Source organism: Linepithema humile, chromosome 8 (assembly GCF_040581485.1).
Source record: "Linepithema humile isolate Giens D197 chromosome 8, Lhum_UNIL_v1.0, whole genome shotgun sequence".
NCBI lineage: Eukaryota > Metazoa > Arthropoda > Insecta > Hymenoptera > Formicidae > Linepithema > Linepithema humile.
The window spans coordinates 1487040-1512014 of NC_090135.1; the positions used below are offsets into that span (position 1 = coordinate 1487040).

Below are 24975 nucleotides of genomic sequence, written 5' to 3' on the forward strand. Positions count from 1 at the left end.
GTAGTGAATTTATTAGAAATAAACGCATTTCTAAACTTGTAAATTTGTTGAGTGCAACCGGACATTATTTTGCGACATCTCTCGATATTTTATTGCCTTCTCCAATTTTCCGTTTTTCTGCCTATCTCTGTCTCTCAGAGTTCTTGCTCACTTTCCGAGATTGTCGATTCGCTCTGCGAACGACAATAAGTCTTTCTATCTCTTGCTCTCTTGCGTTCTTCTCACCGTTCTCTATCGCTCTAATCCGTTACCTAATTACCGCAATCGACACCTGCATTCATTCAGAGTGCTTCCAGCGCCTCTTTATTAAGTTCCAACATATAAACCAGTGTCAGCCTTGGTTTCGCGAACAATTACAATAAAACTAAGGGCGGAACAGACTGTTTTGACAAACTATGCCACTCATTTACCGTCAGCCGAAAGACGAATAGGTGGCCTATGCGTATGTTTTTTAGCATTTTGGACCAGGCAGCAGTAAATGCGCGAATTTTACTAAAATGTAAAAATAATATTCATGGCATCGCAGGAAAAGTTACACAGGAAGCGTGCCTTCACCAACTCTACTTGCATCTGACCAAGGCCCATTTGCGAAAAAGGTACACCACTCCAACAATCCGAAAGGAAATAAGAATTGGCATTGCTAATATTTTAGCGTTGAGAGATTTGCCATCGACCACCAAAGACCGCCCGAAACTAGAGAAGCATAAACGCTGTCAAGTGTTCCTCAGAGGCACCGACAAAAAAACATTTCTTGAGTGTCCGAGCTGCAAGCGACCAATGTGCGATAAACATCGCACATATTTATGTGTTGAATGCACTATAGGCATTGAATAATAATTACAAATGATATATTTACTCTTTTTCTACATCATTATAATTTTTTTATTTATTTTTTCAAAATAAACAAAGATTTTTCCATAAATTCATGGGTATCATTCTTTTGTCAAAAATCCTAACTTTATTCGGCAAAATAAATATACTTTTTGGAAAGACCATAAAAGTAATAATATCTGTCTGAAAGCATGTCATTTTAGATTTATAAAATCATTTTTTTTTAGGTTAAAAATAAAAAAAATTATAGCGATTTTTGTAAAAAGTCATTTTCAAAATGGTTTTTTTTCAACATTTTTTTTGCATATGTAAAATTAAATTTCTTATGTACAGGGTGTACCATTTAACTTGAGACAACTAAATATTTCGAAAAATAAGCATTGTACAAAAAAATGTCCAAAATAAAATATTAATATTATCAAGGGGGACGTCTGCCTGTGTAAAAATGAACCCGCCCCCACCGTCCCTTGGAGGTGGGACGGGTGGCAACTTTGAAATTTTAAATGGGAACCCCCATTTTTTATTGCAGATTCGGATTCCTTGGAAAAAAATACGTAAGTTTTGTCCGAGACATTTTTTCTAATCGTGATAGATGGCGCTGTAATCAGTGACAATTAGTTTTTGCCATTTTCTCTTACCATCGGGGTGCTTTATTTCGGTGAGTCCCCTCGCCTCTCACTATTCAATTACAATAAATGCTCGAAATGATGACCTTCCATTTCGATGTATTTATTAACTCGAGCTTGGAATGCTTGTACACATGTAGAAAGTGTATCTGGCGTTATTTGTTCGCAAGCATATCTAATACGTTCCACCATGTTTTCTCGAGTATTTGGTACTTCTGTATACACTTTTTCTTTAAGATAACATAAAATTATTTCAATTTTCAAAATTATTTTAAAATTATTTTAACTTTCTCCTCTAAAGATAAATAATCCATTATTTATTTGCTGAAATAAAGAACGCGTCTGTAAAAAAACAAGTAGCTAGCGTACGTATTACTGAAATTTACTTGACTTAAAATTTAAAGAATCCAGTTATTAAAGAATTGTTCTGACTTAATTTCTTTCATTTATTTTGTTTCTTTTTTAGTATTTTCAGTATTTCAAAAATTTACTACATATGTAGATGCCTCATAGTTTTGATACGTTAGCTACTTGTTTTTTTACAAACGCGTTCTTTATTTCAACAAATAAATAATGGATTATTTATCTTTAGAGAAGAAAGTTGAAATAATTTTGATTTATGGTGAGTCTGGAAGAAATCGACGAAGTTGTTACTCTCTATGCTGACCGTTTCCCTGATAAGCCACGATCACGTGCTACTTTTTTTTTGTTTGGTTAAACAATTTACTACCGAAGGAAATGTAAAAGCTAAAAAAAAAGCCCGTAAAGCGACTGCCACGGGGGAGAACAATCAAATTGCTGTGCTAGCTGCAGTAGCCCATAACTCCCATGTCAGTTTTCGAGAGGTATCTTGTAATTCAGGAATTTCTCGTACTAGTCTTTCGAGAATTCTGAAGCATCACAAATTCCATCCCTATCATATCTCAATGCATCAGGAACTTCATGGCGATGATTTTAATAATTGAGTGGTGTTTTGCAATTGGGCACTCACACAAATACAAAGAGACCCACAATTCTTTTATCGAGTAATGTTCTCCGACGAATCAACTTTCACAAACCATGGCAATGTTAATCGTCACAACATGCATTACTGGAGTGTGGAAAACCCACACTGGTTACGTTAAGTTGAGCATCAGCGTCCTTGGTCCGTTAACGTTTGGTGCAGAATCATAGGTGACAAACTAATCGGTCCCGTATTTATTGAAGGTAAACATTGAACGGAGAAAAATACCGTAACTTATTGCAAGATGAACTACCGATTCTGTTGGAAGATGTACCTCTCGAAGTGCGACAAAACATGTGGTTCCAGCATGATGGTTGTCCAGCACATTATTCAGTAATAGTACGAGAAGTGTTAAATCGTAATTACAATGATTGCTGGATCGGTAGAGGTGGTCCGGTAAATTGGCCTGCCAGATCGCCAGACCTTACGTCACCAGATTTCTTTTTGTGGGGTTACCTTAAAGAAAAAGTGTATACAGAAGTACCAAATACTCGAGAAAACATGGTGGAACGTATTAGATATGCTTGCGCACAAATAACGCCAGATACACTTTCTACATGTGTACAAGCATTCCAAGCTCGAGTTAATAAATACATCGAAATGGAAGGTCATTATTTCGAGCATTTATTGTAATTGAATAGTGAGAGGCGAGGGGACTCACCGAAATAAAGCACCCCGATGGTAAGAGAAAATGGCAAAAACTAATTGTCACTGATTACAGCGCCATCTATCACGATTAGAAAAAATGTCTTGGACAAAACTTACGTATTTTTTCCCAAGGAATCCGAATCTGCAATAAAAAATGGGGGTTCCCATTTGAAATTTCAAAGTTGCCACCCGTCCCACCTCCAAAGGGCGGTGGGAGCGGGTTCATTTTTACACAGGCAGACGTCCCCCTTGATAATATAAAAAGTTTATTTGGGACATTTTTTTGTACAATGCTTATTTTTTGAAATATTTAGTTGTCTCAAGTTAAATGGGACACCCTGTATAATAAACATGCTTTTGTAAAAAAAAGTCAAAACTTATCTCAGTATTTTTTTTTTTTGCATTTTACAATAATTTTATTGCAGTGCAAAGGTGCTGGGTGAATTTCACCCAGAATGACTATTACGTCATTTTTCGGAGGTGTGACTGAAGAGGGCTAAAGAAAACATGAGAACTTACAAACACTATTGGAAGCTATTGACTATAAACAGCACAATTGGTTACTTTGCGGTGATTTGAAAATCTTGTGTATGTTTTTAGGTCAACAGGAAGGTTATACGCCTTTAATTTTCAGCTAATGTTCCCCAAGGTGCAAGCCTCCTAGGGTAATACATAAATATATCGGCGTTTACGCCGCGCCATTTAAAATTAATTATGGCCGGGAGACAATGGCCCCCCCCCCCGGCAGTGGGCATCACGCTGGGGTGTCTGGGGGCGCACCCCTAAGACACCTTATCACAGATTTATATAAAACTATTGCCCCAGCTGGTAGACTGGGGCAATATGTATAAAAATACAGCGCTCTTCGTATGGCACCTTCGGAGACACAATAAAAAATTGGTCAAGAGATAAAATTGTCCCGGGAGTGCATGCGCGGCTTAATCTAATAATAAATAAATAATTAGAACGCTAGTCAACTATTAAAATAAATAAATAATTAAAAACGCGTTATTCACACTCGATTGAATAAATACGCGACGTTCATTTAATCGTTGTGGCGGGCCAGAAGAAGACAGAATATATATCACAGAAAAATCACTGGTGCCCGCCACAATTGTCGCATCAAAGCATACGCAAAGTGGTCGCGAAGCACTCTGATCGTCGCCGCGCTGATCGTCGGGCCAACGCTGGCGAATGGCTTGGGGCGGCTCAGCAAGGGCCCCATCCTCAGACGGAGGGAGAGAAGCCCTGTACTGGCGAACGCCGCTCACATGCTGCACATAAATGTTCCTCGACCAGCGAATGGTATCCGAGACGATGAGACGGCGCATTAGTTGCGCATACTTGTTGCTCACGCGGAGCATCGCGAGCACGGCCTCTTTTCTCGAATCCCACGAGCCGAGGGCGCCCACGACGAGGGCCGTCACCGCAACACGATACCCTTGTCGGTGTAGCTCCTCCGCTAAGACCGAGTACTTGGCGACCTTTCTCGCCCTAGCCTCCTCGAAAGCCACTAACCTGTTTTTAAAGGACACCGTGACGTCGCAAATAATGACACACTTCGATTGCTCGTGCCTGACCACGAGATCAGGCCGTAGCTCTCGAAGCTCCCCGTGCACGCCCTCAACCCGCTGGTTCACGCGGACCTCACCAGGCAGGCGACAAGCCTTCCAGAGGCAGTGCAAGACGGCGTCATGCCTCAGCTGTATCGCGGCCGCGTGTACCCCGCAGTGACCCAATACGTGGGGAAGGGTCTCGGCTGCCCCACCGTAACGCCGATAGCGCTTATCGCCCTCCCCCCATTGACGCGCCCCATTTAAGGGGAGCACGTCTAGGCGGGCGCGATGTACAAATTACCAGTCGGTGAAACAAGTGAAGTTGCCGCCACGGAAGAAGTGATTGCTCACCCCGTTCCGCAATGACACCTCGTACCCTTCCCCTGGTCCGTTTTTCGCACGAGCGTATTTAAGTAATAAAAACCGACAGCTGAGCGCAGACATGTAATCACTTGGGAGCGAACTCTTGGTGGTACCACAACCATCGTTTCCCTGGGGATGCCCCGACATCCCACGGTCATCTCCTCGGTTTTCCTTACCCACCTCTACCGCACGAACAACCTTTCGGATTGTCTCCTTCTAGCGTTCCAGACCCTTGACCAAAAGGAGGACTCCCCTCCATCCTTTTTTTTTTTGGTATGGCAGGGGAAATCTTTTATGGATACCTACGGGTTTCGGGGGGAGATCCGTGGGTTATGTGGGAGTCTTCTGGGGATAAAGTCCCCAAGCATACCCCCTGCCGGTAGCCTTCCTAGACCGTAGAGAGGGAGGGTGAGGCATCACCAGAGGTATTTTTCTCACCCCCCCTCAGGTCTGACCGCATTGCGGTCTTTTCACGGAGGGGGGGGGAACTTTGTCCCTCCTTTATGGTTTCCGTCTCTACCGGAGAAGGCGGGCTACCGCGGCCTTCCCCCGCCCTCCCGTGTTTTGGTGGGAGGCTGAGGTCAGTCGGCAGCCCCCGCTTCCGGCTGACCCCTCGCCGGAAGAAAGGATAAATTCCTCCTCCCGGCCTTTCCATGTTGGGAGGGCCTTGTGTAGGTCCTCCCCAGGGTTCCCCCAGGTTTGGTGGGCATTGTGATCACCACCGCCCGGGGAGACCCCATTTATTATCTACCCCCTGGGGAGTGGAAGGGTTGTAATGGTGGTGGATGAGGGGGAGGAGCATCGTCTCCTCTCACCACCGCCTCCCCCCTCCTCACTCTTTCCGCCTCCTCCTTCTGCGACATGACTGTCGCAGAATTCGGAAGCGGCCTTCCACTTCTCCTCTCCCTCCAGCATTGCTCTCACCAATGCCGGTAGGGAGAGGTCCTCGCCGACCACTGCGGTTAGGACCCGACGCTCGTCTTCCCACGCTTCACACTCCTCGAGAGTGTGTTGCGCCGAGTTCCGACCGGCTGCACAGTGGTGGCACCCGGTCGTGTACTCTCTTTTTATCCTACACAGGTAATCACCGAAACATCCGTGCCCGGTGAGTACCTGTGTAAGGTGGAACCCAATTCCGTGTCCTCTCCTGTCTGCCTATTCCGGCAGACAGGGCTGGATGGCCTGGGTGGTCCATCTGCCCGCCTTGAAGACGATTAGGGAGGTCTGCTACGCCTCCATGGCTCTTTGGCGGGCGTCGCTCCTAATTTTGGCCACGGTTCGTGGTAGGAAGCGGGCGCTCCCGTGCCGGTCTGGGTCCCTCGTACGCCGACAAGCTTCGGCACACGAAGTTGCCAGAAACTTGGCTGGGAGGAGACTCGCCAGAGCCGTGGCCGCCGCGAACGACGTCGTGCAGTAGGCCTGTATAAAAAGGTTTTAATATCCCAAAACTGTGTCACAAGAAATCTCCTCAAGAAATAATTCATACATTAAAAAGCCAGTATCATGATGGTAGATAGGAAAAATTAACCCTTGTTAATACAATGTCAAAAGAAGACATAATCCAAAACATAATACATAATAACGTACAATAAATATCAGATATAATATTTATAAAGAGGAATCAAGAGATATAAGATCATAAGGTATTAGCGTTGAGTTCCAAAAGAGACATGAAACTATATTATTCAGTAAATAAATTCAACTCTTTTTATCGATTTATCAGTAATGAAAATCGTCTTAGTGGACTGTATTATTTTGCAAAAACATGCTCGTCAATGAGCAAACCACAATAAAAGAAAAGCAACTTATAAGTCAAATGTACCATTCAAATAATAAATCAAATATCTCTCGATTAACACAAAGTCATATCGCAAAAGGTTAATACTATATTGTAATTTTTGAGTCGACTCAAAACGCAAAAGATAATACTTATAATACTTAAGTACTATTTATACAAATGATCTTCAATTATTACATTAATGTAATTATCTTAAAAGAGCATAGCAAGACTCTATCGCAGAAGTTTTACATCAAACGCTATGTCTAGCGATGTTCAAACGTAAATACAATAATAATATTATTGAGTCACAAAGAAATAAATGTGATAGAAAAGAATCTCAATCATTCCACATTCTTCGTTGTGAGGTAATGAGTCGCTCATTATTGCAATAAAAAGGCCGCACCTGACCTTTACAAAATAAAGGAAAAGATACACTCACCGCAAGACAGGCAAATGTATATTATGTTAAATAGTTCAGTCAAGGCAAATTATTCCGTGCGTGTGTGTGCAGGTGTGTTCCAAAGAAAAGCCAAGCATTCGTCCATTCCAAGGTACATGCAAGTGAGATAGGTCTCCAGAGAAACAAAAGCAGGCTATCCTAATCTGTTGTAAATCAAGAAAAGAAAAGAAAAGACTTAGATTTTCTCACAGTCTAGAAATCCGCAAACGTAGTGCTGCGTTAACTTGTAAGGTTAACTCAGGCTTGCAATGCTGTATAAATACAGCTCATCCAGCGCCTAATGGCGATCGGCAGGAACATGCTTACGCGTGATCTGCGCAGCAATGATCAACTCACCTTGTGATGTGACCTTATATACAATGGCCAGCAAGGGCCGCAACTTTCTATAAAATGGCCAGCAAGGGCCGCAACTTTCTATGACCAGCAAGGGCCGCAACTTTCTATGACCAGCAAGGGCCGCAACTTTCTATGGCCAGCAAGGGCCGCAACTTTCTATGGCCAGCAAGGGCCGCAACTTTCTATGACCAGCAAGGGCCGCAACTTTCTATGGCCAGCAAGGGCCGCAACGTTCTATGACCAGCAAGGGCCGCAACTTTCTATGGCCAGCAAGGGCCGCAACTTTCTATGACCAGCAAGGGCCGCAACTTTCTATGGCCAGCAAGGGCCGCAACTTTCTATAAAGAGATCACAAGATTAAACAACGTTTTATGTCGCGACGAATACACGATGGCGACTAGACTCGATTCGTGCACGGCACGCGTAAGATGATGCAACGTACACGCGCGACGAACAACAATGACGACTAGACGCCATAACAAGGTCTAGGCGGATGATGGTATACAATCTAGGCATGGCGCGGCCGTTCCTTCCGCATCGGTAAGCGCCACTCGCGGGCAGGGGCACGAACCGGCATACAGTGCCGCTCGTGCTGCACGCTTTGCCTTAGTGGCGAAAGAGCGCGTATTTCAAACAAGGCCCTTATTAGCCTAATGGCCAGCCGGCGTTGCGGGCGATGTAGCATCGCCTTTATTCGCCGAATGGCCACGACCCTGTCGGCTCACACCGGTGCTCCATAAAGAAGCACCGACTGCACGACGTTTGCATAGAGTCTGTGGACTTTGTTGTTCGGACCACCCAAGTTCGGTAGGAGGCGACCCAAAGCCGTCGCCATCCTATCTGCTTTGGGAGTTATCCCAGCAAAGTGCTGCTCAAACCCTTAAAGTTCATCCAGGGTGAGGCCAAGATATTTCATCTGGGTCCCCACCCGGACATGGACTTCCCCTACCCACATCTGAGTAAGGGGAGGTCGCCCCATGGCCCTGTTGTGAAAAAACAGGGCCTCCGTCTTCTGTGGGGCGACCTCGAGCCCCATTATCCTAACGGAGTACACGACCGCCCGGGTAGCGGCATTCGCCGCATCCCGGGCCTCTCTCCAGCTCTTCCCCCGGGCCACCACCAACGTGTCGTCTGCATAACACAGCAGACGACAGCCCGAAGGAAGCGCTGTGCGGAGCACTCTGTCATAAGCAAGGTTCCAAAGTAGGGGTCCGAGTACCGACCCCTGAGAAACCCCGCAACAGATTTTTCTTTGGCTCACCTGCTCCAGCTGGAGCGTTCTGTCGCGGAAGTAGTCCCAAAGGACCTCCCTAATGTATGGGGGGAAGCCGTGGAACTTTTTGGCCTTCTCCACATGTTCCCAGGGGAGGGAGTTAAAGGCGTTGACAATGTCCAGCGACACCGCCAACGCCACGTCTCCCTCCCCTACAATTTGGTCTAAGAGGGCCCGCAGATGCGTAATTGCATCTGTGGTTAATCGGTCCTCCCGGAACCCAAATTGGTCCTCCGATAAATTAGGACCATCCCGCGACAGGTGCTGGACGATTCGGCCGGCAATGATCCTCTCGAACAGTTTGCCGATCCCGCAGGCATATTTGCCTGTAAGCCGAAGGTTGCTCCGCCGGATTCCCCTCCTTACAAAGGAGCACCAGATTTGCTCTCTTCCATAAGAAGGAAAAGGTGCCCGTCCTGAGACACGTGTTGTACAGTCTTCTAAGGCGTGCACCCACCACGCCAAAGGCCAAGACCCATGCTCGGTCGGGGACCCCGTTCGGACCAGGGGCTTTACCAGTAGCCCCCAGCCTTTTGGCCGCCTCGGAAAGCTCCCTCTCCGAGATCTCCAAGTCCCCGGACCAGGGGGAAAGATCCCCCCTAGGGGGGATGTAAATATCCATAATTGGGAATAGACTCCCCACCACCTGGTCGAGGAACTCGGGGTCCAGCGTCTCCGAAATTGGGGGCGCCGCCGGTCTCAGCCTGTTGAATACCAAGCGGTACGGACGCCCCCAAGGGTCCCGGTCGAGTTCCGCCAACAATTTTTCCCAGGCCTTGGCCTTGGCCCTGCCGATGGCTAGTCGCAGCGAGCCCCTTGCGGCCAGGTACTCGCTACGCTCCTCGGCAATGCTCTCTTCATCTCCACCCGCCCTACGTCGGGCTCTGAGGAAATCGCGTCTAGCGGCGTTAACCCGCCTCCGCAGTTCCGCGATCTCCTCTGTTCATCTATAGGCCGCCCGATGAGGGGCGGACTTGGATCGGGGCATGGCCACGTCACAAATACGCTCGGCTATGTCCCCGATCTCTTCGGCTTCGGCCTCGGTGTCGACAAGGTCGGGAGGATCCGACCACGTTTCCACCAAGGCCGCCGCCATCAGTTTATCCTGGTCCAAACGGGCCAAGGCCTATCTCCGTAGGGGCTTATCGCCCCTCTGTTGATGGTGGCGGATTAGCATCTCCTGGGGGATGGCAGTTAGGACCATCTCTATGTATAGATGGTCCGAAAGGGACTCTCGGTCCGCCACCCTCCAAGTTCCCACCAAGTGTGCCGCCCGGGGGGATGCCCACGTCAAGTCAACGATGGACTCTCCCCGGGGACGGACACAGGTGCTCTCCGACCCCCTGTTTTGCAACAGGAGGTCTAGCTCCGCCGCCCAATCTAGCACGGCTTCACTCCTACGGTTGGTGCGCCGGGAACCCTACGCCTGAGCCCAGGCGTTAAAGTCCCCGGCCACCAACACGGGATGGGGGAGGCATTGACGAATGCTAGCCCCCATTGCCCGTAATTGTTCCAAGAACTCGGGGTGAGACCGGCTTGGCGGGGCGTAAATCCCCATCACATGAAAGGCACCCCACCGCACCATAACAAACCCCACTCCCCGTTCCACAAAGGTAAGGGGGGAAGCGCGGGGAGTGCCTCCTCACTATGACGACGGAGCCGTCCGAGGCCGAGACCCAATTGGGGTTGGAGTCCAGCACCCGGTACGGCTCCGCCGCCACCTCCAGTCCTGCGTTACGCTCGCACAGGTCCGCGAGGAAAAGATCCTGGGCCCGGCGAGCGTGATTCAGATTAGCCTGAAGAAGTTTTGTGGACATTATTGGGTCTTATGATCCTGTCCCTCCTTCAGGCCAACCTTTCCAGCTTCTTCGGCGACATCCGGCGATGGATCGATGTCCATACTTTCCATGGGGGAATTGGATTCCCCCGTGATAGGCGACGTCGCCGCTGCCGCCGATTTTTCCTCCTTACGAAGAAAGGGGATAAGAGCCTTTGTGGCTTCTCCCCTCTTCTTCTTGCCCCCTTTGGGGGGCTTACAGGCCGGCCCACCATACGATGGGAGGCCGGGTGATCCGCGTCGTGGCACACGGCGCATTTCGCCGGCGCCGTGCACGCACGGGCCTCGTGTGCCGCTTCCCCGCAACGGTAACAGAGACTACTGCGGTCTGTGGTTGTGTTGGAGCACTTCGCCCTAACATGGCCCTTCTCCAGGCATTTGAAGCACTAGAGAGGGCGCACCTCCACCAACTCTACACGGGCTCTGTAGAGCCCGTCTATTTCTATGTGCCCCTCCTGGGCGACCTTGTTGGCCGCTTCGAGGGAACACTTTGCCCAGGCCGTGAGGAGGCCCCTGGGGGTGAGGGAGGGTTTCAATTCCCCCACCCTGATCTCGGAGGCGAAGCACCCTCCCTTTTCAGCCACAGCCCGGGCGATGTTTTCCGCCGTGGCTGACTGAACCAGGCCCCTGATACGAATTTCCCCAATTTTTGGGGGTCGGTTGACTCGTATCGGGCCTGTCTTCAAACAGGCTGCACATTTCATGTGCCAGCCTGTCCGCCCGCTCCCTACCATTGGGGCCCGGGATCTCCAAAATGAGGGCCCCAGTTTGTCCCTGCTTGGGTCTAATGTGAGAGATCCCCATCTCTTTGATGGGGATCTCTTTCGTGGCCCTTGCCAACACCGCGGCGTATTCCTCCTCCGGACACGTGAGGGTAACCGCCGCGGTGTTAGGCACCTTCCTCTTCCTCTTCCCCTTCTCTCCATCAGTGCCCCTATTGGGCGGGAAGGAAGGGGGTTTGGGGGCGGTTCTTGGAGCCGCCTTAGTGGCTCTCTGGGCGCTCTTCGCCGTAGTAGAGGGAGGTGTCTCCCTCTTTTTCTTCCTTTTCCCCACCTCCGTATACAACGGAGGTGATGATTCTTACTGCTGCCGTTGTTGCTGCTGCACGTTGGCAGCGACAGCTGCAGTGGCTTTCCCTTCAGGGGGGATTGATTGCTCCGGTTTAACAATCGGGGTTTTTTTCCCCCTTGGGGGAGGGGAAGGGTCGGCAGTGGGCTGTCGCACAACAGCGGACTGCGTCGATTCCTTTCTCTTCTACTTCTTTCCGCTCTCCCTCTGAATCCCCGGCTGGGGGAACCACCCTCTTAACGAAAGGGGGACCCATACTGCCAGGGGGTTTGGAGGGAGGGGGGTCAGGCAAGGAGGGGAGCTTTTCCCCTAAAAGCTCCTTAATTATGCGAGGAAGCATTTCTTCGATCTTTCTCACAACCTCCTGCACCACGGTGCCAACCAGGCCACCATGCAGGAGGGTGTTGCTCGTCACCACCGGTAGAGGGTAGTCTTCCAGCACTTTTAGGACCCCTATTACTGGGGGTCTTTTTGCTGGGAATTGCTCCAGGTCTTCCTTGATGATGGCCATCATGGGAGAGGGCCCCGGTGACGAAACTTCCACCGGCTCTCCCATGACGACCTCCTTGCCCACGTCCTCCTCCCGTGTGGCCTTGGCCTTAGACCGGGTGATGATAAGGGAAGGAAAGGGAAGGTTCTCTCCCTTTCCTCTTTTTTCCTGCGGAGATTGGATATCTCCTCCAGGCGGCGATTTGCCGCTAGCAGTAGGTTTGTTCTTCTTGTTTACACTAGAAGTGTAAAGTGTATACCTTACACTTTTAATACAATTGATTTTTTGCGAGTAGGAGAAACATCGTGTAAAGTGTAGACTTTTCAACGAGAACGCTAGTGTTACATAAGTGTACTGCAGCTCTTTGTGTATGGTATGTTGCACTGCGTCATATTGCGTTGCTCGTGAACTTGGCGCGAGATAACCGTGTCTCTTGATGTTCAGTTTTAGTGAGAAATTAATTTCTTAAAATTTATTGACTGTATTGTTACGATTATCACACAATGAATGGAATAAATGCAGAAATTCTTGATCACATTTTGGATTCCGAGTCTGACTTGTCATCCGATGAAGAAAATTATGATGAGATTGTTCCTGAACCACCTGTTTTATTCGTTGCAAATAATGGTAAAAAAAGTAGTAACGACATTAAATAACATTAAATAATTCTTTACTTAATAATAATATAGGTACATTTAATTTTGTTTAAAGTATATAACTTAACCTCAAAATATTGTTTTATAAATGAAGACGTTGGGCAAATATTTGAACCAGTATTAGGAGTTGTTCAAAGAGTACAACGCGTAAAAATTGTCAATTACATTGAAAATGTCGTAAATTTATATGTTGAGAATGATTTTATAATGCACTTTCGCTTATCCCGAGAAGTGACCAATGAATTGATCGGTCGTTTTGCAGCATCTCCAACCTTTTTGGCATTACAAGGTATCATATCATCTTTATTATATCATAATTATGAGCTCCGCATATATTAATATTATTTATAAATACATGTAATTTAGTTGCATTATAAATATCTTATTGTATTTATATACAAATGTATGTTATTACAGCTCATGCCGGATACGAACCTATTTCTCCAGAAAAACATATTATAAGTTTTCTTTGGTACGTTGGACATGAAAGCGCTGGCTATAGGGATGTGGCAGACAGATTTGGGATCACCATAAGTGCATTATACAATGTTATATCTCGAGTTACAAATTTTTTAATGTCTTTTGCACCAACTGTTATTAGATTCCCTACATTGCAAGAGCGAGAGATTACTAAACAATTTTCTCTTCAGCACAAAGCATTTCCTGGAGTAATCGGTATATTTCAAAAGTACTATTTTCATACATGTAGAATTTCGATCATTTTATTACTAATAATTCATTACAGGTGCCATAGATGGATTGCACATACGAATCGATAAACCAATCGAAGATAAAGATTCATACATAAAAAGGAAGCAATTTTTTTCTATTTAGTTACAAGGCATTGTAAACCACAAACAAAAATTTATGAATGTATTTATTGGTTATCCTGGATCGGTTCATGATGCAAGAGTTTTTAGGAACTCGCCTGTGTACATTAGCCTGAATCAACTTTGTGGAGGTTCGTAATTTTTGTATATAAAAAAGATATCAAAATGTATCTTCGAATGCTATTGTAAGAAATTCAATGATTTCTACAATATAAATGAAAGCTTTGCGTACGAGTCGGTAAGTGTTGGATGCATGAGAGACGGCGCCACTGATGGGACAAGCAAAAGAGTTACCAAGCGATAGAGAGAGGGAGAGATAGGAGGAAATGAATAAAAGCTGAATAAAAGCCACGTGGACCGTTTTCGATTGAGAGGAAAGCATAAACATTTAATTGTCGATTCTCTACATTTTTAGGTTCGTATAATACTTCTGTAAATAGGAAAAAGGAAGGAGAACTTCATAAATTAATAAAAACTCTACATTTTTAGATGAATCTATTGGTGTTTGCTTTTCGAGAAAATCCAAGCACATATTATAAATCGACAATTTTCCACGTTTGTGCAACAGTGCTAAAGGAATAAAGCAAAAAAAAAAATTAACACATAATAATAGAAAGACTAAAATTCGAGTTGGAAGTTGTGGCGGCGGAAGACCCGAAAAATAACGTGATTGTGGTTAAATCAATCACCAATGAAGAAAACACAAGTTTCAGTGTACCAGATGGTTTACAGTCGATTAAATATCATCAGCATCTCGCAAGTCTACCAGACTTCAAGAAAGTGAAAAAAACACTTGTAAAGCGGGGACAAACACGAAAGGTATGGTTTAATTGAGATAAAAACATACTAAGTATGTATAAAGACACTAGTGGAAATATGGTTATAGAAGATTATATTTTGGAAGAGATCCCTAACCTCAAAGAACAACAGCAACAACAGAGTACACCACAGAAATTAGATGAAAATCTAATAAAAATTCTAGAAAAATTAGTAGAAAAAAAAGAAAGTCAACAAAAATTGAAAAACAATCCTAATTTAAGCAAAGCTTCTGAAAAGTTTATAATCGACAAGTTCAATGGTAAGAATGTAAGTGTAAATCAATGGGTATCAACATATGAAAGTGAGTGTGACAGATTGAATATTACAAAAGATATTAAAAAGATTGAAATTTTAAGATTATTTCTGGAAGATACATGCAAAGACTGGTATAGCTCTATGTTGATTAAACATACGTTAGATTCAGCGTGGAACACTTGGAAGGAAAATTTTCTAGAGACTTTCGCAGACAAAGGATGGTCTCCAATAATTCATGCATTAAATTATAGATTTTTAAGTGGCTCACTTTTAGATTATGCTTTAAAAAAAGAACGTTTACTACTAGAGACAAACAAAAACATAGATAAATTAACTCTAATAAATTTGATCGCAGCAGGACTGCCAGCGTTTGTAAAAAAAAAAATTGATAGGCAAGACTTAAAAAATTCAGAAGATTTATTTAATGAAATCAGAAGATATGAAAAGATAGCAAATAAAAAGATGATTTATGAAAATAAATATGTAAAAGGAAATATGAAATCAGAAACAAAAAAGTATGATAAGAAACCATGTAAAATTTGTGAGGAAAAAGGCAAAAATAATCGTTACCACCCAGAAGAACAATGCTGGTACAAAGAAGAAAAAAGATCTGAAAATAAAACTTTATCTACAAACTCAATATTGGAAGTGGAACTACTAAACACAGAGGACCAAAAAAACTTGAAGTCCCACCATTAATCATGGTAGATGTGCTGCTAAATAACGTGTTGAAAACCACAGGAGTATATGATCCCGGTTCAAATGTTACAGTGGTAAACTCTAGAATAATAAAATTGAAGAACAAAGAAAAAAAGATACATAATAGCACACTAAAATCGATTAATGGTAAGGGAAAAACTAATGGAGTAGTAAAGCTTAAAGCAAAAATATTAGACGAAGAAAAGAATATAAACGCATTTATACTAGAAAATGAAAATTTTGAACACGACCTTATACTGGGATTAGACACAATAAAAAAATTTAAATTAACTCATAATGAAAATTTAGAAATAAAAAAAAATAATACACACACAAATACAAATAAAGAAGATATAAAAAATAAAGATATTAATAGAAAGTTAGAACTCCAAAGGAATGAGAATAATTATAAAAATAAAAATGAAGAAGAAAAAGGAATGGAAATAGAACTCAAAGAATTTGAAGTAAACTTCAATGAAGGAATAGAGACTGATAAATTTACAATTGATACTGAACATCTAAACTCAGATCAAAAAGAACAAATAAACGCCATATTAAAGGAATATAAACAGATTTTTGTAACAGACAAATTTGACGTTGGAAGAGTAAAAAACTATGAAGCATTCATTGATTTACAAATAGACAAGTACTGTTATAAAAGACCATATAGATGTTCGATACCAGATAAAATCGAAATAGAAAAACAAATCTCAGAACTATTAAAACATCATTTGATTGAGGAATCACACAGCCCTTTCGCAGCGCCAGTAACCTTAGCATACAAAAGAGATGAAGGAAAAAGAAGTCGGTTATGCATAGATTTCAGAGAACTAAATAAAATAATAGTTCCTCAATTGCAGCCATTCCCTCTAATAAAAGATTTAATGATTGAAACTATAGATTGTAAATATTTTACGACACTGGATGTAAACTCAGCTTTCTGGGCCATTCCATTAAGAGTTCGAGATAGACCCAAAACAGGATTTGTGACACAAGAAGGCCATTACCAGTGGACATGTCTGCCTTTTGGACTAAAAACATCTCCGGCAATTTTTCAACGAATTCTAAGGAACATCATAAAGAAATATGACTTATCAAGATTTGCTGTAAACTACATTGATGATATACTAATTTTTTCAAGAACATTCGCTGAACATATAGAACACATAAGAAAATTATTGGAAGCGATTCAAAAAGAAGGGCTCAGACTAAAATTTACAAAGTGTAGGTTTGCATCAAACTCGGTGAAATACTTAGGACATTTAATAAAAGATAATACAATTACACCATTGAAAGATAATTTACGATCAATTAAGGATTTTCCAACTCCACAAAGTAGCAAACAAATAAGACAATTTTTAGGTAAAATTAATTTTCACGGTAAATATATTCCAAATGTTACAATAACACTTGATCCACTACACAATCTACTCCGGAAAAATACAAAATTTTATTGGTCAGAAGAATGCCAGAACGCATTTAATAAAATTAAAGAGTATTTATGTTCAAAACCAGTACTTGCAATTTTTGACCCAAAATTACCAATCTTGATCTACACAGACGCCAGCATAAAGGTCTGGGAGCTGTCTTAAAACAGACTTAATTAAATGGAGAACAGAAACCAGTAGCTTACTTTTCAAAAAAGCTGAACGAATCACAGAAAAAGAAAAAAGCTATATTTTTAGAATGTTTAGCCATTAAAGAAAGTTTGAAGTTCTGGCAGCATTGGTTAATTGGGAATTTCTTCACTGTATACACAGATCACAAACCACTGGAAAACTTAAATGTTAAAAATAGAACTGATGATGAACTGGGAGATATGACCCACTATTTATCACAATACAATTTTGTGATACAATACAACCCAGGAAAGACAAATACAGAAGCAGATTGTCTCAGCAGGAATCCAGTTTTTGAAGCGCATGAAAACAATGAAGAAACTCTAAAAACAGTAAATATTATTAGCCTACAAGACATAAAAATGGATCAAAAACACAATCAACAAATAAAAAAAGGCGAAAAGAATTTAACCATGAAAGATGGTGTTTACTATAAAGAGAACAAGAAAAAGAAGAAAAAAATAATTCTAAGTGAAGAATATAGTAAAAATATTAATAAAGAAAATTCATGAAAATTACTGCCACATAGGGATAAATCAGATGGAAGCCAAGATAAAACCTTTTTACACGGCACCGAACATATTGGAAAATATTAGATTAATATGTAAGAATTGTGAAATTTGCATTAAAAATAAAACAAGATTAAATAGAAAATATGGTCTAATGTCACAATTAGGCCCTGCTGAAAAACCATTCCAAATAATGTCTTTGGATACGATTGGTGGATTTGGTGGACAAAGATCAACCAAGAGATATTTACACCTGCTAGCTGACCATTTCACAAGATTTGCATACATCCTATGCTCAAAAAGCCAAAACGCTCAGGATTTCATCAAACTAATAGAGAAGGTTTCTAAAAATAACACGATTGAAATACTGCTTTCAGATCAATAGCCAGGCTTAAACTCCAATGACTTTAAACATTACCTCAGAGAACGAAATATACAATTGATCTTTACAGCAGTGGATGCACCCTTTACGAATGGGTTGAATGAAAGATTAAACCAAACATTGGTAAATAAAATACGTTGTAAACTGAATGAAAAAGAAAAAAAATCAGCATGGTCCAGAATAGCAGAAGAGTGTACAAAAAAATATAATGATACAGACCACTCAATAACAGGATTTTCACCAAAATACCTGCTAGATGCAGAATCTACTGACTTGTTACCACCGGAATTAAAAGAGAAAAATGAAGACATAAGAGACCTGGAACAAGATAAAGAAACAGCATTACTCAGAACAAAAAAATCACATAATTATAACAAATCCCGATCTGATAAAAACAGAACGCAATATGATTTTGAAAAAAGAGACATGGTTTATGTAGCCAATGGAAATAAACTAAATAGAAAAAAAATGGATGAAATAAGAATCGGCCCCTTCGAGATAGAAGAAAAGATATCAAATTTAGTTTATAGGATAAATACTGATCATGGAAAAAGGTCAAGTGGATTATATCATGTCACAAAGCTCATCCCAATATCTATGGATCTTCAGTAATTGATACTTAATTTACACCTCAAGATGAAAATTAAGCACCCTAAGGGGGGGAGATGAAAGTTTTGCGTACGAGTCGGTAAGTGTTGGATGCATGAGAGACGGCGCCACTGATGGGACAAGCAAAAGAGTTACCGAGCGATAGAGAGAGGGAGAGATAGGAGGAAATGAATAAAAGCTGAATAAAAACCACGTAGACCGTTTTCGATTGAGAGGAAAGCATAAACATTTAATTGTCGATTCTCTACATTTTTAGGTTCGTATAATACTTCTGTAAATAGGAAAAAGGAAGGAGAACTTCATAAATTAATAAAAACTCTACATTTTTAGATGAATCTATTGGTGTTTGCTTTTCGAGAAAATCCAAGCACATATTATATAAATACTGTGCTTACTTTTATTACTAAAACAATTTTATAATTTGCAGAAGATGGATACTTACTTGGCGACAGTGCGTATCCTTGTTTACAACGGCTGATTGTTCCGTATAGAGATACTGGACATTTAACACAAGCTCAAATCAATTTTAACCAAAGATTGAGCTCATGTAGAGTTATTATCGAAAATGCATTTGGTAATCTAAAACAGCAATTTCGTCAATTATACCACTTTAAATTGCGGGACATCGTTTGAATGATTCAAGTTGTGCATGCCTGTTGCATTTTGCACAATATGGCAAATGCTAACGATCTGCAATTATTTGAACCACCTCCCGATGAAAATCAACCAGATCCTGATGCTGCAAATGGACTAATCAATATGACTGGAGATGCCAATGCAATACCACAAGATAATCAACAGGGACGAGAACTTAGAGACGAAATATGTAGACAGCTTGCAGCGCGAGCACAATAAATATCTCAATAATGGTATTTTATATAAATAAGGATCATGTTAATTTATCAATATATTTGTATGTATTTTTATATTAATCTTTTAAAGGCCTTACATATTTGTGTATTATAAATAACAATAAATGTATATTCAATAAGTATTGGTATTCTTTTTTACTGAATCTAAAAATTCTTTTAATAAATTATTTCTCTCTTCTATTAACCCTGTTGTGGGTCTAAAGAACCACAACCAATTATTAATAATAAAATATATATATATTAATAAAATATAAGAAGATATCTATTGCATATCAGATTAAGATATCTAATATTCAGTTTCCGGCTCATGCGAGACACCGGATAAATCGCGCAGCGAAAATTAAAACCTAATTCACTTTTTACGCGACAATGCTGACGAACGATCGAATTTCGTCAGCAAGTTAGATCGTTAAAACTGCAATCAAGTGCAGTTTCACATATATAAAATCGCCGTCGCGAGATCACGACGGCGGGTCTAAAACTATCAGTCACAAGAAACGGACGTATGTTCGTTGGGACCACAAATCTAGAAGAACGCGAATTATAACAATTCGCTAAAAGCGAATAAGAATAACTTGGGGCTCCGTGATACCACACTAAGACAAGGATTCCTGACGGAACCTAGACTACCTAGAAGTAAGGGAATTTGTAATAGAACAAAAAACCAATAAATATATGGGAGACTGTTTTTTATTGAAAAAGAAACGTCAAAGGATTATTCCCGGATTCCCGGCCTAACTCCTCGGCAGATCCCGAACCCGTGCTCTATCACCAAGGGCACAACAAATATCTGGTGGCAGCGGTGGGATCTGCCTCTCCCTCGGGACCAGGAACCCGGAACGTCCAGAGCCTGAAACAAAAAGAAAAAATTTAAGTGAGTGAAAATTAGTCGGCGGACAAGTTTCAATACGGAGATTATTGAAACGAGAAGACCCCGACCAACGCAGCAGTAAGCAGCCGAAAATTGAGTGCAAAATAGTCGGCGGACAAGTTTCAATACGGAGATTATTGAAACGAGAAGACCCCCGACCAATGCAACGGTAAGCAGAGTAGCAGCGCAGTAGCAGACTATCTAGAGCCAAGCAGTGCCGAGCGGAGTCAGCGAAATAGGAGCCAGCCGCAGAAAGCAGCCGAGCGACCTACACCTACAGCCTACGATCTACAGCCGGACAGCGAACCGCAGCTAAGGACGAGGCAACATGCGAGCGATCATACTACTACTACTGTAAGTCCGAACCATTATATAAAATATAAAAACGCGTGAATGTACAAAAGCGAAAGCGACCCCGGTCCCATACGAAATAGGTCGTGGCAATTAAGCAACCAAGCGCGACACGCAATCCGCACAGCGTTAAACCCGATACGCATTATCGAAGACGCGACTCACGACATAAGCGATAACGTACGCCGTACATTACAATACACAAACTCGGACGGTGATACCGACGACGAATTAGATGCAAACATAGAAACTAAACGAGATTACACTTTCGAAGATATCGATTCGAGTTTAATTCCCGCTCTTAACGATACCGTGATAGAAGTAAAAACTAAAAAGACTAGACCTTACATTAGTAAAACACCAAGCCGCGTGTCAGATTACAGCGAGTTTGAGCTAACATCATACGATAGTAGCATATTTGATCCGGACGAAATCCGTGAAAGAAGAAACGAAAAAATGTCTCAAAGAAGGAAGAGTGAGGCAGACATCGTAATAGAAAACGAAATATCCGCGTTAATGGAGCAAAATACAAGAGAAAACGAAGCCAGCGGACTTCGAACGGGAACACGCCCAAAAAATAAAAATCAGATTTCAGCACTAGAAGAAACAGTGCACGAAATGCGCGAACAGATCGCGACATTATTTGAGTATCTTCATGCGCATCATCACGAACGAAATCCGCGACAAGAACGCAAAACCGACATTTCATACGGTCGAACTACTGAAGACATACGAAACAGACAATCCACTGACGCACAACGCTACATGACATCAAAAAACGCGATAAATTTAATACCTATTTTTGACGGTACGTCACGAACGAACTTAAAATCATTTCTAAGCGCTTGTACATGTGCCATGAAGTATGTAAAGCCCGAATTCGCAGACGAGCTACTCGACGTCATAATGTCGACTAAATTGCAAGGCAGAGCATTAATAAATTTTGAGATCAAAGATATCAGATCGTTTGAACAGTTAAAAAATGAACTGGAAAGCTTTTACTACCCTAAGAAAAATCCTGCATCGATTCAAATTGAATTTAATCATTTGAAACAACGACCCGGAAAAAGTGCAGTAGAATATGGGGCTCGAGCAGACCATTTAGCGATGCAGTTATACGAATCTCCAACAGACAGTCCAGGAAAGACACCGCAAGATAAACGCACTATATTAGATACAGTTAAACAGCAAGCGCTACAAAACTTTGTGTACGGACTGCGCGAGGATATACGAATGGTAATACGCGCGCAACGATATTCAACCCTGCAAGAAGCCATCGAAGGGGCCAAAGCAGAGGAAAAATTAAAGAGACCACGTGATTCCGCGTACAACGCGAATAAAAGTTTTAATAATCCTAAGGCAATTCAATGCCATAAATGCGGCAAGCAAGGACATTACGGTCGCGATTGCCGAACGAGCCGCTACGGTAATCAATTCACTTTGCCTAAACCGAGCGGATCAAGATTTAATACGCTGGATAAACATTGTAATTATGCAAGAAATCCGGACATAACCGTACCGAATGTTGGATATTAAACGGAAAACCGGAATATACTAAAAATAAAAAAATAAATGAAGAATCAAACACGCAAAATACCATAAATAAAACTAATAAGCATCGCGAGACTGAGGACAACAATGCAGAAAAGAAAACAATTAAAGCAACAGCTAAGACAGTACGAGAGCATAAGGTACTAACAGCTGATGAGATAAATCATGCACACACTGAGCTCGATCTGATTTCACTACCCATGAATGAAGTGATTGACGATAAAATAAATATGTTGATCGACACAGGAGCTACCATGAGTCTAATAAAATTGAATAAATTGAAAGATGAAACCATAATATACGATAAAAAGATAACAATCATTGGCGCAACAGGGCACAAAGCGGATACTATAGGCGTAATGCAAGCAACTATTCCGTTAAAAACAAGAAATGTCAAACATGAATTAAACGTGATAAAAGACGACTTTCCTATCGAATATGACGGAATCCTCGGAGCCGACTTCCTACAAAAATATCAAGCATCTTGGGACTATACTACCAAAAAACTACGCATCAATAAAAATTTATTTACGCTTTTCCCATGCAAAAAGTTTACTTTAGAAGCTAGAAGCGAAACTATTATAACAGCCATAACTAAAGAAAACACAGCAGGAATAATCCAAGCAGTGGAAACTAGACCAGGAATATTTATCGGAAATTGCCTAGTTGAGCCAAAAAATAATAGTTGCCCGATTAGCATAATAAATACTACCGAAACTAAAATAGAAATGCAAGCTCCAGTAGTAGAAATTGAAGAAGTAATGACAGAAGAAAATGCCGAAATATTAATAGCTCAGACGTATATACCGAAGGAAATTCCCTTGTCACGCATGCAACGAATTAAAGAGGCGCTTCGTCTCGATCACTTAAATAACGAAGAGCGAAAAACTCTACTTAAAATCTGCGAAGATTTCGATGATGTATTCCATTTGGACGGAGAACCCCTGACCTGCACCGAGGCACTGCAACACGAGATCGTAACTCGAGCCGGTACGGCACCCGCGAATACGCGACCGTATAGATTACCGGAGAAGCATAAGGCCGAAGTAAATAGACAGGTACAGGAAATGTTAAGAAACGATATCGTACGTCCAAGCTCGAGTCAATGGAACGCACCACTTTTGGTGGTACCGAAGAAAACAGACGCTTCGGGAAAACCTAAAATGAGAGTCGTGGTCGATTTCCGAAAATTAAACGACCTAACAGTCGGAGACTCTTTTCCACTGCCAAATATAACAGATATTTTGGACCAACTAGGGAATTCGAAATATTTTACAACGTTAGATCTGGCATCGGGCTATTATCAAATACCCATGGCAGACAGAGATAAGCAAAAAACGGCTTTTTCAACGCCCTACGGGCATTATGAATTTAATCGGATGTCGTTTGGGCTAAAGAATGTCCCGGCAACGTTTCAAAGGTTAATGAATACTATTCTGGCGGGCATACAAGGAATACGGTGTCTGGTCTATTTAGACGACATCGTGATATACGGCGCTAGTTTAGAAGACCACAACCGGCGACTATTAGAAGTATGACAAAAAATACGCGACAATAATCTGAAATTACAGCCGGACAAGTGTGAATTTCTTAGAAAAGAAGCGGCATATTTAGGACACATAATTACCGAACACGGAATTATGCCTGACCCTGGAAAAATCCAGGCAGTAAAGAATTTCCCTACGCCAAAACGAGTCAAGGATGTGCAATCATTCATAGAACTGGCGGGCTATTATAGACGGTTTATCGAAAATTTTTCGAAAATAGTCAAACCACTCACAAAATTTGTTAAAAAGGGAGTAAAATTCGAGTGGACACAAGAGCAGCAAAGAGCTTTTGACAATCTAAAAGAGAAACTAATTACCGCTCCCGTCTTGCAGTACCCAAATTTCAACGATGAATTTATACTGACTACCGACGCATCGGATTTCGCGATAGGAGGTATCTTGTCACAAGGAATGATAGGACAAGACCGACCAATAGCTTATGCTAGCAGAATTCTTTCTCGTGCAGAACAAAATTATAACACAACGGAAAAAGAATTACTCGCAATTGTGTGGGCGGTCAAACATTTTCGACCGTACCTATACGAGACCAAATTTAAAATTGTCACCGACCATAAACCGCTAATTTGGTTGTTTAACGTGACCGATCCAGGATCTCGTCTAATTTGATGGAGACTGAAATTGGAAGAGTACGACTATGAAATCGTACACAAAGCCGGAAAATACAATACAAATGCTGACGCACTAAGTCGCAACGTCGCTCACGCTATACATATAATCGACAAGGAGAAAGAGAGTGACGAAGAGGAAGAAGAAAGAGATAACGAAAAAGAGATAAAAAGGTACACGGAGGAAGAGAAACAGCAAATATTATATGAGTATCATGATGCACCGATAGGCGGGCATCAAGGCGTGCAACGCACCATAAATCGAATCCGTTTAACTCACAATTGGAAAAGGTTAACAAAAGACGTAGAACAATACATCGCCAAAGGCGAGCATTGCCAAAAGAATAAATTAAAACGGCGAAGTAAAGCGCCAATGATTATTACCGATACTCCGGATAGGCTATTCGAAAAATGCGCACTAGATATAGTAGGACCGTTAACCGTAACTCTAACCGGAAACAAATACGTACTAACATTCCAAGATCATTTCACGAAACTGAGCAAGGCA

General features: G+C 42.2%; 1 protein-coding gene and 1 pseudogene across 1 annotated transcript; both read left to right on the forward strand.

The window, feature by feature from the left end:
* Window positions 1-1952: 1952 nt before the first annotated feature.
* On the forward strand, window positions 1953-5038 carry LOC137001552 (uncharacterized; annotated as a pseudogene).
* A 9571-nt stretch (window positions 5039-14609) lies between these two features.
* LOC137001632 (uncharacterized) lies at window positions 14610-22279 on the forward strand. The gene is made up of 3 exons (XM_067360742.1): window positions 14610-14843; window positions 20543-20746; window positions 21608-22279. Exons 1-3 carry the CDS (start codon window positions 14610-14612, stop codon window positions 22277-22279), a joined length of 1110 nt encoding a protein of 369 aa, XP_067216843.1.
* The last annotated feature ends 2696 nt before the right edge of the window (window positions 22280-24975 follow it).

Bases quoted from the DNA above. Each gene is read 5' to 3' on its own strand.
- LOC137001632 (XM_067360742.1), top strand. From the start codon at position 14,610: ATGTATAAAGACACTAGTGGAAATATGGTTATAGAAGATTATATTTTG. The intron at 14,844-20,542 runs GTAAGTGTAAAT...TGAAACGAGAAG, and splicing joins ACAAGTTCAATGGTAAGAAT to ACCCCCGACCAATGCAACGG. The intron at 20,747-21,607 runs GTAAGTCCGAAC...TGTGCCATGAAG, and splicing joins GCGATCATACTACTACTACT to TATGTAAAGCCCGAATTCGC.